Raw genomic sequence first — 12,378 nt, 5'->3', positions numbered from 1 at the left:
CCAATTATTGTTGAATAGCTATGAGTAAAATGTTGAGCCACCAACCAACACCCACAAAAATATTCCTATTATTACATTTATGAATGTTTAAATGCCACCATATTGATGTACTTTCTAAATTCACAAATACAATGTTAAACATGAATACATCAGCAATTCTGATTCTGTGACTATCCATACCTCTATTAAAAATTTTGTTTAGTATTATTTTGAGCTTAGGTGCCCAAAACCGATGGTGAATTGACCAACAGTTCTTTTTTTAGTTTGAAGATTTAGCAATTAAAATTGAAATAAACATCAATATTAATTCCATCAAGCGAATTCCAGATATTATGGCATATTGTGAAATAAACAACAGAAGATCTACTACACACAAAAATATTTTTATAAACCATTCTCATACTTAAAAGGCTTAAATTCTTCAAATGTAGGGAATGACGAAACTTAACTTCATGAATTTTACATACAATTTCACATATACTTGCATAAGGAAATACCCTTCAGAGACAAAGAAGTATCAGTCATCAATATAGGTGAGAGAGTTCACAACTGAATGACCTGCAATGTTACTCTGGCCGTCACTTGATGCACTCACCAATATTTCCCTTTGCTTCTCATCATTTACATCACACACTGTAGTAAAGTGCCCCTGTTTGACATGGTCACCCCCACTTTTTGCCTGGTTAGTGATGTGATTTTGACTGAAAGGGCGCAGGGTTCCTGCTCACCAGATCCCCAGTGCCAGAGATCTTTCCTAAACGTGTACAATTGTTCCCCCAATTGGCAAAACCTTTAGCACCTTCTTTAAGTCCCTAGTAAATCGCACTTTGGTATCTAGGGCCTGAGGTACTAAAGAGGGTCACTAAGGGCTGGCACGAAATGTGCCACCCAATGGGACTCCTCACCAAGCACATGCAAGACTGCCATTGCAGTCTGCGTGTTTTGGTGCAGGCTAAAAAGAAAATACTCTGTGTGCCATGTGCTCTAACACTGCATGTGATATTTGTAAGTCACCCCTAGGGCAGACCTGACAGCCCCAAGTCAGGGTGCAGAATATTACATGTGAGTGCATGCCTTTATGAATAGATATGCCCCTGTGCGGGTCAGTCCTATTACTGCCAGTGCAAATGGACAGGGAAGCCATTTTAAAACATGTGCTGGACACAGGTGAAAACAAGTTCCTAAAAATAGTGATGATTGGTATCAAACACGTCATATTGGTAATCCCACGCTGATTTTAGTGATGAATTTACCAATACATGCACCCAGGGGGCACCTTAGAGATGCCCCCTCAAAACCTACCACCCTATGGTGTGCTTGCTGACTGGTTCCTGACAGCCTGACACCAGTGACACTGTTCTGGCCTCCTTTGGTGAGAGCCTCTGCTCTCAGGAGACCCAGAACAAAAGCTGTCTAGGAAGAGAGTGAAGGATGACCTGCTGGTTAGTTCCTTGGGCAGCAAGCCTCAATGGGCTGCCACCTTTGAAATGCAAATCTGACTCCTTCTCACTGGAGCGGAAGCCAACCCCTTTGACCAGGGCCCCTTTGGCACCTGAAAGGTGGGTAAATTAGCTAGTCAGGTAGGCGTGCACCTCCAGGCTAGTACTATCCGTTAGGGGGGCTAATTTGATCCCAAGGGTCACTCCCCTATTGCCCCTAAATTCAGTATTTAGGGGAGTCTGTGGCACCAGAGAAGTGGATCCTGATGACGTAAGAAGAGAGAGGACACTGAAGAGTCACAAAAGTAGAGAAGCAAGAAGAGGCAGCTGACCTAGTACCGACCCTGCCGGCCTGTCTGTCTGGATCCCTTGCAAAACTGAGTCAAAGTCGACTGGTCCTGCAGTTGTTAATGCCAGAAAATCTGGATGGCTGCCTGCCTTCAATAAAGAACCAAGACCTCCAATGGGACTGAGGAACTCTAACTGCATCTCGCAGCTACTCCAAAAGAAAGGACTCAGCGGACTCCAGAACCGCTAAACCTCGACACCTGAAGCAACCACGGCACCCGCCACTCCAAGTCAAAGTGGTGTCATCAAGGTCCCTCTCCAGAGCCTGAGTCCATCATGATTTCACCCTTTGTGGACCCTACGATGTCGCCTGAAGATTCTGCACGCAGATCCTTTCTACTGTGACTGCTACAGTAAGGAAAAATCTGACGATTAAGGACACTGCTGCACCTGTACTCCAAGGGACGTAGGGAAGAGGACCCAAAGTGTTGCTATGTCCCTGAGCATTGTGAGGCCTGAGCACCCCTGTTGGTTCAGCCAGGCTGGCCATCTAGCCAGAGCCTGCAGCCTCTATGCACAGAGCCCAATCTCCACAGAATAACAATGGGCTCCTGATGCTATTTTGCACCCTGCACCTGGCCACACTCATGCCACTGGTGGTGTACTTCTGGTGCTTCCGTGGACCTTGTCCAACATTCACCTTAACTCCTGGAGATTGGACCCGTAAGTCACTGTACCTGTTTGCAGAAATGTTTCTTCCTTCCATAGGATAACATTGCAGAACTTAAAAATTGCAATGTGTTCACTTTTTGAAGTGAAACAAATTTATATTTTACAATGTACTTACCTGAACGATTTTCCTCTGATGCCTAAACATATATAAAGATATTTGCTGTTTTTATAAAGTGGCATAGATCTCCTTCCTGAGCCGTGTGTGTCATTAATTGATCATAGTGTGTATTTGCAAATATCTTACCCTCCTCTGTGTTAAGCCTAAAATTGCTTGACCACACTACCCCCTAGCAGAGCACTTTGCGACTGCATAGCAAGCCCCTGTCCACGCTTAAGGCAACACCTGGACTCTTTACATGGTATAATAGATTTTTGATATATCACATAAAGAGCCAGCTACCTACACACATCCTTAAACAACACATTTCAGTGTTAGTGCATAGGAATGTAAGTGTGCTCACATTACTGACCAAAGCCTTGGCAAGAGTCTTCTTTTCTATCAAAGACACATTAGTGCTGATCAGTTTAGTACCATATATGATTAATTTAATTTTTAATCTATATTAAAGAAAGTGGCTACAACACTCTAGCATATTGATTGTTCACTCCTCAGTCACTATTGCTAATTAATTAGACATACTTAAAACTAAGGGTCTGAAAAGTACTTAATCAGCATTGAAGAATAATCAATCGAATATTAATTACACACACGGATTCTTTTGCTCCCTGCTACCCAAAGGCAGAATTCATTTTCCAACATCTTACCAGGAAAATTAAACCTTTGAAAAGTAGAATGCTAAACAGTGACCATAAAGATTAGTTTTGGATCTCCTTTTTCAGCACATTAGCACTAGCAGCTACTTGCATTACAGTGACTACTGCATCCTTTCACTGGTTATGTAAGCCTTTCCCATTAACAATGCCATTCATCAATGCCAGAACAAAACATTGCTGTAGACAGATCAACATTTAGCACTGCCCCTGAGAGCAATTAGATGCTGGTTTTACACTTTTTAAAACCAATGTCATCATTAAATTTCAGTAGGCAGCTGTTTAAGCGTATGTGTTAAATTGCCCCTTCATGGGCATAAAATAGCATGCATAATTGGTTTGTGCATTTCACAAGAACATCTATTTACTTACTTAACGTGCAGCATATCTATCATAGTGTCCATTGAAGAAAACATACAAATGGACCTCTAATGTTTATCTTCTAATGGTGATTAATTAGTGTGCTAAGAAACAAACACTTTGTACTGTTTGTTAAAGGAGATTAAACTTTGCAACTAAACTGAACATGTACGCAAACTCATTTATTATAAAGCCTTCACAAACAATACAAATTCAGCATTTTAGCTATGGCATACATGTCAGTGAAAAAAATAATGTTTCAATATTCAAATATGTTACATAGAGTACAACAGTGCTGAAACAATCTTTTATGAAAAACAACTACAGTAGTGCTGGTGAAAAAAAGAAAGTTAGGCATCTGATTCACTGAATATTGCTGCAAAGTGTTATTTATTATTTAAGTCTTAAAGAATATTGTGTTACCCTTTCCACAGGAAAATAATCAGAGGCAAATGGTTGTGAATTATTTTTATTTCTTTTTAGTTGCTCCGTTTTTGTACCAATGAGGTGTCTGGGAGGTGCACAAATAACGTTGTCGAGGAATACAAGAGTAAACATAACAGAATATTCATAAGTCATTCAGAACTTGATAAAAAAAGAAATATGAACAGATTGTATATTATTCAATATAACATTGCTGATAATGTATAATTAGACAAATTGAGACAAGGAGAGGTATTGGTCCTAAATTGCGTCTATAAGGATCAGGGGACGCCAAAAGGTTGCATTGCTAGTAGGTGATAGGACCATGCAGAAAATAACTACTAAATCAATAGACTATGGACCTGATTTTAAATATGGAGGTCTGCTTGATGTCCATCAGGGTGACAAAGTCACTACTTCCCACCCTATTCTGATATGTCCACCGGCCTTGTGGGGATCTTTTAACTTTAGGGGAGCCGCTGTCTCAATGTCCCCTCTGAAGGCTCTGAATGTTTGCTGCGTGGCCACCATGTTTTAGATGGCCACTCACCAAACATATTTATTTCCAAAAAACTAACACTGAAAGTGAAAAATAAAAAATAAATGACACTGACTTCCTGGGAGGATTTTTCAGTTTGGGACCACTAGGGTTTCCCTGGCAGTTCCGAACTTAGCTAAAAATACATTGCTGTGAATAAGGTGGATGGTCTGATGCATCTACACCGATAGCCCCTACTCAGTCGGGCAATTGGGTTCCAATGGTAGAGCCAGTGTGGGAACTGCAGTCAGAAACATGACAGCCTTCCCACTTCACAATAGAGAGGGCAGAGGTACAATGTGGTGGACAGGCTACTCTGCCAGTTTTGTGACAGTGTTCCTTGGCTGACAAACTGAAAATCAAGTCCTCTCTTTTGTAGATGCACTGCACACAATATACATTCAATTGTGTCAGTTGAAAAAGAACTAGAAAAAACAAAACACTAATGTAGGGAGATTCCATTTTTGTTAGATGAACGTAGCATTTGTTTTTTAGGAAAAAAAGGAGAACATTACACTACCTTGTCTTTTAAGAATGCTATCTTATTTTTAGGTCTTATACACATGACAGAAACACCTAGAAACATCTACCCGTGTATGCACATGAGTGGAAGCATCTGGTAGCCATCTTGGAACGTGAGGCATGGTGGTTCCAGGCAGGGAAATCATTCAGTTGACGTCATGGGTAGGGAGAAAACTCCCTGTTCGTCAGGGTTGTTACTTTGCTCTGAAAAATCCAATTCCTTCTTTGGCAGTTTATTCGTAGAGAACATTACAGAAATTACCCCACGGGCACTTTTTGTGATACAAATCCCAGAGGTCTTACATGAAAAATTGCAGATGTGATTACTCAGCACATTTATTGGCACTCTGAAATATAGAATGACAACACACAACACTTAAAAAACTCTTGACTAAATAAATAACTGGTGGATAAATCCACATCTCCAAGGAACAGCAAAGCAAACCAGAGACTTGAAATCTTTCACAAAATGGGCCTCCTTTACTCTATAAACAGTAAAAGAAATTGTGTAGAATAAGGTTTGTGCAAGATGCTGATATCCTGTCTCAGCTCCTGGCCACGCTGCAAGTAATAGCTGGCCGGTTTAATAGCCAGCCTCCTTACAGTTATGAAAACACCAGTTCCCTTTTGACCTTGATGGCACTGACAAGGTGGCTTTTCCACACCCCTTCAAGGCCAAACTGTGGCAATGTGCAAATCTATCTGAGAGACACACTCAGAAATTATCCTCTAATTTTTTGGGGGTCCAATGTCACACTAGCTTTCAGCTGTTACTAATGCTCACATTTTCAGAATCGTAGACATTGAAAGAAACATCCAAAGAAAATCTATTTCTGTCCCAGCCATGAATAACTTCCAGCAGTCAATAACATGACTCCCTCTAATTTCTTAAGAAAAGGGAGCAAAATCTGTTTCTCCCTGCTGTGAAATAGGCTGAGCAGCTATTGTTAATTAATTAGAGATCATTAAAACTAGGAGTTATTTAATTATACATCATTGAAACTAAGGGCCTGAAAAGTATTCAGCATTTAAGAATAATCAATTGAATATTAATTACACTTATGGATTCTTGCTCCCTGCCAACCGAAGGAAGCATTCGTTTCCAATATCTAACCAGGTTAAATTGAATCATTGAAATTCAGAATGCTAATTAATGAATGATCATAATTTTCTCTCATGGTGCTGCTCGTATGATTAAAAACATGTTCCCTCGCGCACTCTAGAACTGGGCAATGACGTACTTGCCGCTTCCAATGAAAACAGTAGCGGTTACGAATACTCTGCCGTGGCAGGAGACAGAAAAATGGCAGAAGGCAGAGAATGGCGCTTCATAAAACCCAATAAATAAATACGTAAATATTAAAACACAACAGACGTAGATAAAAGGTGGAACCCATCAATAGTAGACACATATTACATTTATTTTGTGCCCATACTGAACATATGTCTAGAAGTCAGGAGCTGCACCGCCTGAAGTAAACCCCAGAGAAAGTCGTAAATCCCCACATTGATATCGGAAGCACATTTACATGGCTGTAAATCACAGACATTTCCAACAATTTTTTTTTTATAACCTGCATTCTAGCAACACCAATGGACCTCTAAAGTACGCAGTTGTGTAATATAGGATGCAGACAATGAAATTACTATTTCTCAATTAATCGAGTTGATGCATTAGAACCCATTTTCAGGAAACATTTTTTTCTTCCTTTCACAGTTTTTTCTAAAAGACTTATAGGAGTAGGTTTTAATAGAATATTGATTGAGCACTCTTTATGATAGTGGTGAAAAATCCATACAGAAATACAATCATTCCTACAGAGAAAACAAAATAAAGTTGTCATTTTCAGCACTTACAGAACCTGTGATCTATGTTAATGCTTTGGAATAATTGCTCTTTCCTAGGGATTCTACAGATACAAAACGTTCTGTCAGCATGAAAAATACAGTGGCAGCTCATTATCAAAGTCTAGTTTCCCCAGATATTGTAATATAGATCTGCCTTTATACTTTGTCCCCAAAGATCTAAAATGCAATTTTGGGGGGGAGAATGTCATATAGAATAGGCACATTTTGTTTAGAAATCTTGTTCGAAAAATATTCTACCAATAATAAAACAATAGATTGCACCAGTTTCAACGTTGGTGATAGTAAAACACAGCTGAAGACCAATAGAACAATCAGAAAAACTACAAGTTCATATTTAGTGTTATAACAAAGAAGCATGAATGATGTATTTCAAAATGCAGTATCCCTATGGCATTATAAACTGTGATATTCTCTTTCCTATAAATATGCGGGAATTATTTTGTTATTGAAGGCACTTTTTGATACTAGAACACATCTGTAATAAGAACATGTTCTCGCCATTAGCTTATAATAACTTTTTACAAGCAGCTAGTGTTTATGTATAAGAAACAGCGTTGTTGCAGTTTCAGAGCGCCCATCTCCTCTCTCCACGACCCTGCAAGTAGTAAAAGGAAGCCCTTTCAGTTGATAACAAAGAGTTCTCACAAATGCCAGGTGAAATCACTGCCTGTCGCCCTTCCACCTCCTCTCCACATTAAATAGTGCTGTAATTAGTCCCCGCCCACGACTTCTCAGCGCTTTATCAGTTGCAATGAAGACAATGACAGGCGGCACTCTGTGCAGGTTGCTGCCTCTGGTCAGGTATTGCACCTTGCCTCACTTCTACTGCTGCCTCTAACTTGGCTTTCAGCTGCAGTTCTACAGTCGCCACAACTGACTGGATGTGTAGAGAGGATGCTGATTGCCCATCCACCCAGCAACTTACCTCCCACTGATTCTGACTCCATGGAAGTACTGCCTTAAGCTATGACGTTGAATATTGTGTTTGTGTAATTCCCTCCCCTCTTAAAGGATAGCATTGTTATGTTAAAAAAAAGGCCCTTATATTATTTTAATTTAATGTCATCAGTTATTTTTGAGTGTTCTAAAAATTCTATTCTCTAGGGATGGGAGGTCCCTGGAGATGGATAGGTAGAAGCAACCTTGCTGTTTTTTCCCCTGTGCACCTCAAACTACAAACAATCAAGCCTACTTCAATGGCCAACGTTGATGGTCTTCACACAGGATTAGAGTGACCAAGACCACAGATCTAAATCTGCTCGTCAAAGTACTCGCAGCTGGTCCCACACATTATGATTGTGGATTGAGGAACATCTGCCGAGCTCCTCATGTAACATTATGCTCTGCATAGTTAGTATCTTGCTAACGACAGCTGTAAGCTAGGGACATGAACACTGCAATACAAGCAATGGCAAATTGCAGATGCACACACACTGAGAATTAAGTGTCAGTGATGCGGACTTCATCATATCACAAATAAGGAAAGAGGAAAAGAGAAAGCAAGGGGGAACACCCTTCAGTTAATCTAAAGTATAAAAAGTACTCGGTACTAAAAAGTAGAACTTCTCTGTAGCTGTAAAAAACATACATGGGTACTTTTCTGTTCAGGACGAAAAGCCCTCACTCACCCAATGGGTGGCATGCTTCATCATTGGTACCCACCTGGCACTGGTCATTGTAATCTAGGTACAGGCGACTAGCCTACTGTAGGGGCGCCTCTTAGGAGTTCTTAAGGTTGGCATCAGGGTGCGTCTTGTGTGACTAGGGCCTATGGGTATTTGGATGAAGGGCTGGGTTGCAGAAGGAAACTGATGTGGTCATTCTTACCCTACAATGAAATGGCTGGTAGTAATTGATCCTCTCTGTGGCTAAGACTGTGTACAACAAGCATGCACTCAGGCCTGATGCATTGACTTTGCCAGTGCTTGCTTTTCAGACGGCACTGCAGTTATGAAAGGGTACCTCCTGACAGCCAGTGGAAAGAGTGTTTTGCATTATACAGACTACAAACCATTCAAATGATATACTCGTTCTAGCTCTAATGCTAATATATGAGATTCTCCTGTAGAGGAAGTAAAGGGTTTTTTGTGATGAGTAAAATCAAACACAAATGTAAGCTACGATATCCTGTAATCTAAAACTTAGGTCCAGCTTGAATAAAATGAGAGCATGCTACGTTTTGGAACACATAATAAATAATGTGAAGGTAATATGTTTCGAAGCGGTCCTTTATACAACTTGTGTTGTTGAAGTAAAGGAGAATGCTGGCAGGATTGTGTTATGAGATAAATGCTGCCCACTGACATCTGCTGTGACCAGCGGGTCAGGAGTTTGAAATATTAACAAGGTGAACTTTCCATTCTTTCAGTAATGGGAACACCACCTATTTTTAATGCAAAGAAACAGTAAAAGTACCACAGGAAATACAACAAGGCATATTATTATTACTATTCCGTTGTTAAGGTTTTTTTTGATGATAATAATAACATTAATAACAATAGCATTAGTTACAAAACCTCCTTCCTGTAATGAAATAAAGGCGAAAATGTTATACCGAAAATACAAGCATAAACCAACAAATTCCAGGCACAAGTTGCATACTGGTTGGAAAAGGAGGTACTTTTTTCTTCAGTTAGTTCTGTTTTCTCAACATGTTTGGTGAACGAACAAGGAATCTGAACTTAATGTCATTTCATTTTTATGCCTTGATATTGCCATAGTGTTAAGCACAATGTAAGAGCCTCTAAAAAGCAGACTGTGGCTTGAGTTGTATCGTTTAACGTTTTAATGACAGCACAGAGCTCGACAATGGAACAAACTGCTATAACCGAGCAAAGTTAAACACCTCCCTGAGCTGAGCGCGCGCCTTTTATATGCATCCATCTCGTACCCACGAGCAACGTTAAATTGGATGAATGTTCAGCCAATGCAAATTGTAAACAAAGTGAACTGCAAATAGAGCTGCCCACGAGGGGGATGCTTCTCGATTCCCCAATGCCACTTAAAATTCAGCAGACACTACAACTCAAGAGTAGGAGGGGGGATTAATAACAATTAGGAAGCTTTCTATGCAGATGAACCATCTGCGCCTGGCCAGCAACCATTTCAAAGAGAGCTGCTCTTTTGAGGTCTTGTTGCTTAAAGCATTACTGGCGGGTTTTATGAATGGCCTCACCCCCCTTTCTAGAGCAATCATGATTCATTCAATTTATCAATTATTTTGGATCACAGAGGGTTAGATCTGTTAATTGATACTTGGTCTCCATTCCTCTAGGAGAATGAGCATTTCGTATTATTATTATTCATTTTAGCAGTCATGCACTTTCAGCTTATGAACTGACCATGGCTTCTTTTGAGTAAAAGTGGGATAATTAAAGAGAACTAAAAAAGAGCGACATGAGGGTAATTCAGCTGGTACAATCCTTAGTGCACTTTTTCCTGCACCGAACTCTTCCTGCTGGATGGCCAAAAGACTAGAATGCCAACCTTTGGCGACGGAGCCTTCTCTGTAGTGAGCGCCCAGACTTGGAATTGACTATCTATGATCATTAGCCAAATATACTTAAATTCTTAAAGGTCTGAAACCCTGGCTTTTTGGTTAGTAACTCTGTATCCCTTTGGCCTGCACCACACGGGGCTTATCCTTTCCCTCCTTCCTTTTCTTTTGTTCTTCCACCTTTTTTCAAGGTATGTGATTTTTATTATGCGTTTCATCCAAATAAACTGCTGATTATGAGTTCTGTATAAATAAATATAACAATAACATAACGTAACATAAGGGCAAAGGCATGGAGGAGAAACAGTCCAGTATGTAGGTCTAAATGAGGGAAATTAAAGATGTGTCTAAATAAAAATATTGCAAGGCTGTAGAATGCCTGCTGTCTTGAGCGATAAGTCTGCTCACTGAGGAATTTTAGTGAAAAATGAAATCAGTGATGGCAAAGGATTTGGGGTTGATTACGTTCAGAAACACTGAAACAGTAGTTTGTATTAACACCCTTTTTCATCTAGGGGTCACTTTCTATTACTAGAGTTCTTTGTTAACTGCTTTTTCAGCCAATCCTATCGACATACTGCCCTTATCTATTGCATGCCTCAAACCTCACCCTTGCCTTGTAGGTTTCAGGTGTAAATTATATATACCTGTTGGTGATGTCTTAGTGGAAGCACCGAATGTGAACATTAATGAATTCATATGCAGTGTTTTAAACATACACCAATATTCTAAACGTACTTAACATGCACAACAACCCACTTAAAACAATAACAGAAAACTATACGTTTCCTTCTTCCATATAGAAATTATGCACAGAAAAAAATGTATACATGGAATATTAATATAAATATGGATGACTCACATAAAAGGGACGGGTAGGGGAGGCAGACAAACAAGAACTTAAGGATGAGGCCTAAATATATGAAGATTCTTTGTCAGATTTACTGTAGACTGCGCCCAGGTTGAACAGGTCCACTATTGGGTCAACATGAAAGGGAGTAAACACATGTTTCTCAATAGAAAATACTTCACATTGAAGGCGGAACATGACAGTGATTGGCTGGGGCTAAGTAGGAAATAATGTACATAGAGCAGAAGTGACAAGGTGCTGAAATATAGTTAGTGAACAGGAGATTTGAGGTCTTTCGGCACACAAAAGCAATATTTTGTTGAGCTCATGTATATCGTCACCCAGCTATGATCAAAATCCTTTCAGTTTATAGCGCAGAGTCAAATATTGAGGGTAATCTTGTAGCAATACCTTTTAACGAGAAAATATTGCAAAATAAATGCGGCTCTTAGAGGCCACCGTAGCATCACTTCCAATCCAACACCGGTGATGTGCGTATGCAGGTGAGCGCGGAATAATCCCTGAGCTCTGGAAGCAGAGTGGGAAAGGGAAGAATGGTTAAAGTGTTCTCAACCTCCGCCCGTCTTGTACATAGAGTTCAGGGCAGAGTGCCAGAATGTTCCACAAAAACTCGTGCGAAAACTTTAATTAGCAAAATAATGTCATTTTATATAATATATCCTCATGCCAAGTTGATACATCAAAGCAAACTGTTCCTTTGAAGAATTAGCAGATCAAATCTCACCTTAATCTATTTTTTATTTGAATTCCATAGGGTCCTAATGGAGCCGCTGGAGCAGAAGGAAGGCAAGGTGAAAAGGGCACAAAGGTACAGTTAGGAGAGGGCGCAGCAAATCAAAACATTTGTGACTAAATGGTTTAATGTGATCATGTTCTGCACAGCTTGTCAACAGGTTTGACATTAAATGGCTTAATGTATTTTTTTTTTTTACACATGGAGAAATTGCTGTGCTACTAATGACACAAATAACATGCTAGTCTCAGCCATCCTATGTTTTCATATTTTGAGAACTTATTATTTACACACAGTTTCTTTGACTGCCATGTTACAGTGCGAGAGATTCATAGG

The 12,378-nt window shown here is 39.9% G+C and overlaps 1 protein-coding gene across 6 annotated transcripts in view; it reads left to right on the top strand.

The window, feature by feature from the left end:
* Window positions 1-12,378, top strand: part of COL11A1 (collagen type XI alpha 1 chain) — a 407,114-nt gene that overhangs the window by 346,505 nt on the left and 48,231 nt on the right. For all 6 annotated transcript variants that reach the window (XM_085601921.1, XM_085601919.1, XM_085601916.1 and 3 more), the window contains one exon: window positions 12,064-12,117. In XM_085601921.1, coding sequence (XP_085458047.1) covers window positions 12,064-12,117 — 54 coding nt within the window. The remainder of the gene's footprint in view (window positions 1-12,063; window positions 12,118-12,378) is intronic.

Source organism: Triturus cristatus, chromosome 4_2 (assembly GCF_964204655.1).
Source record: "Triturus cristatus chromosome 4_2, aTriCri1.1, whole genome shotgun sequence".
In the NCBI taxonomy this organism is placed as follows: Eukaryota; Metazoa; Chordata; class Amphibia; order Caudata; family Salamandridae; genus Triturus; species Triturus cristatus.
This window is presented reverse-complemented; position numbering and strand designations above follow the sequence as displayed.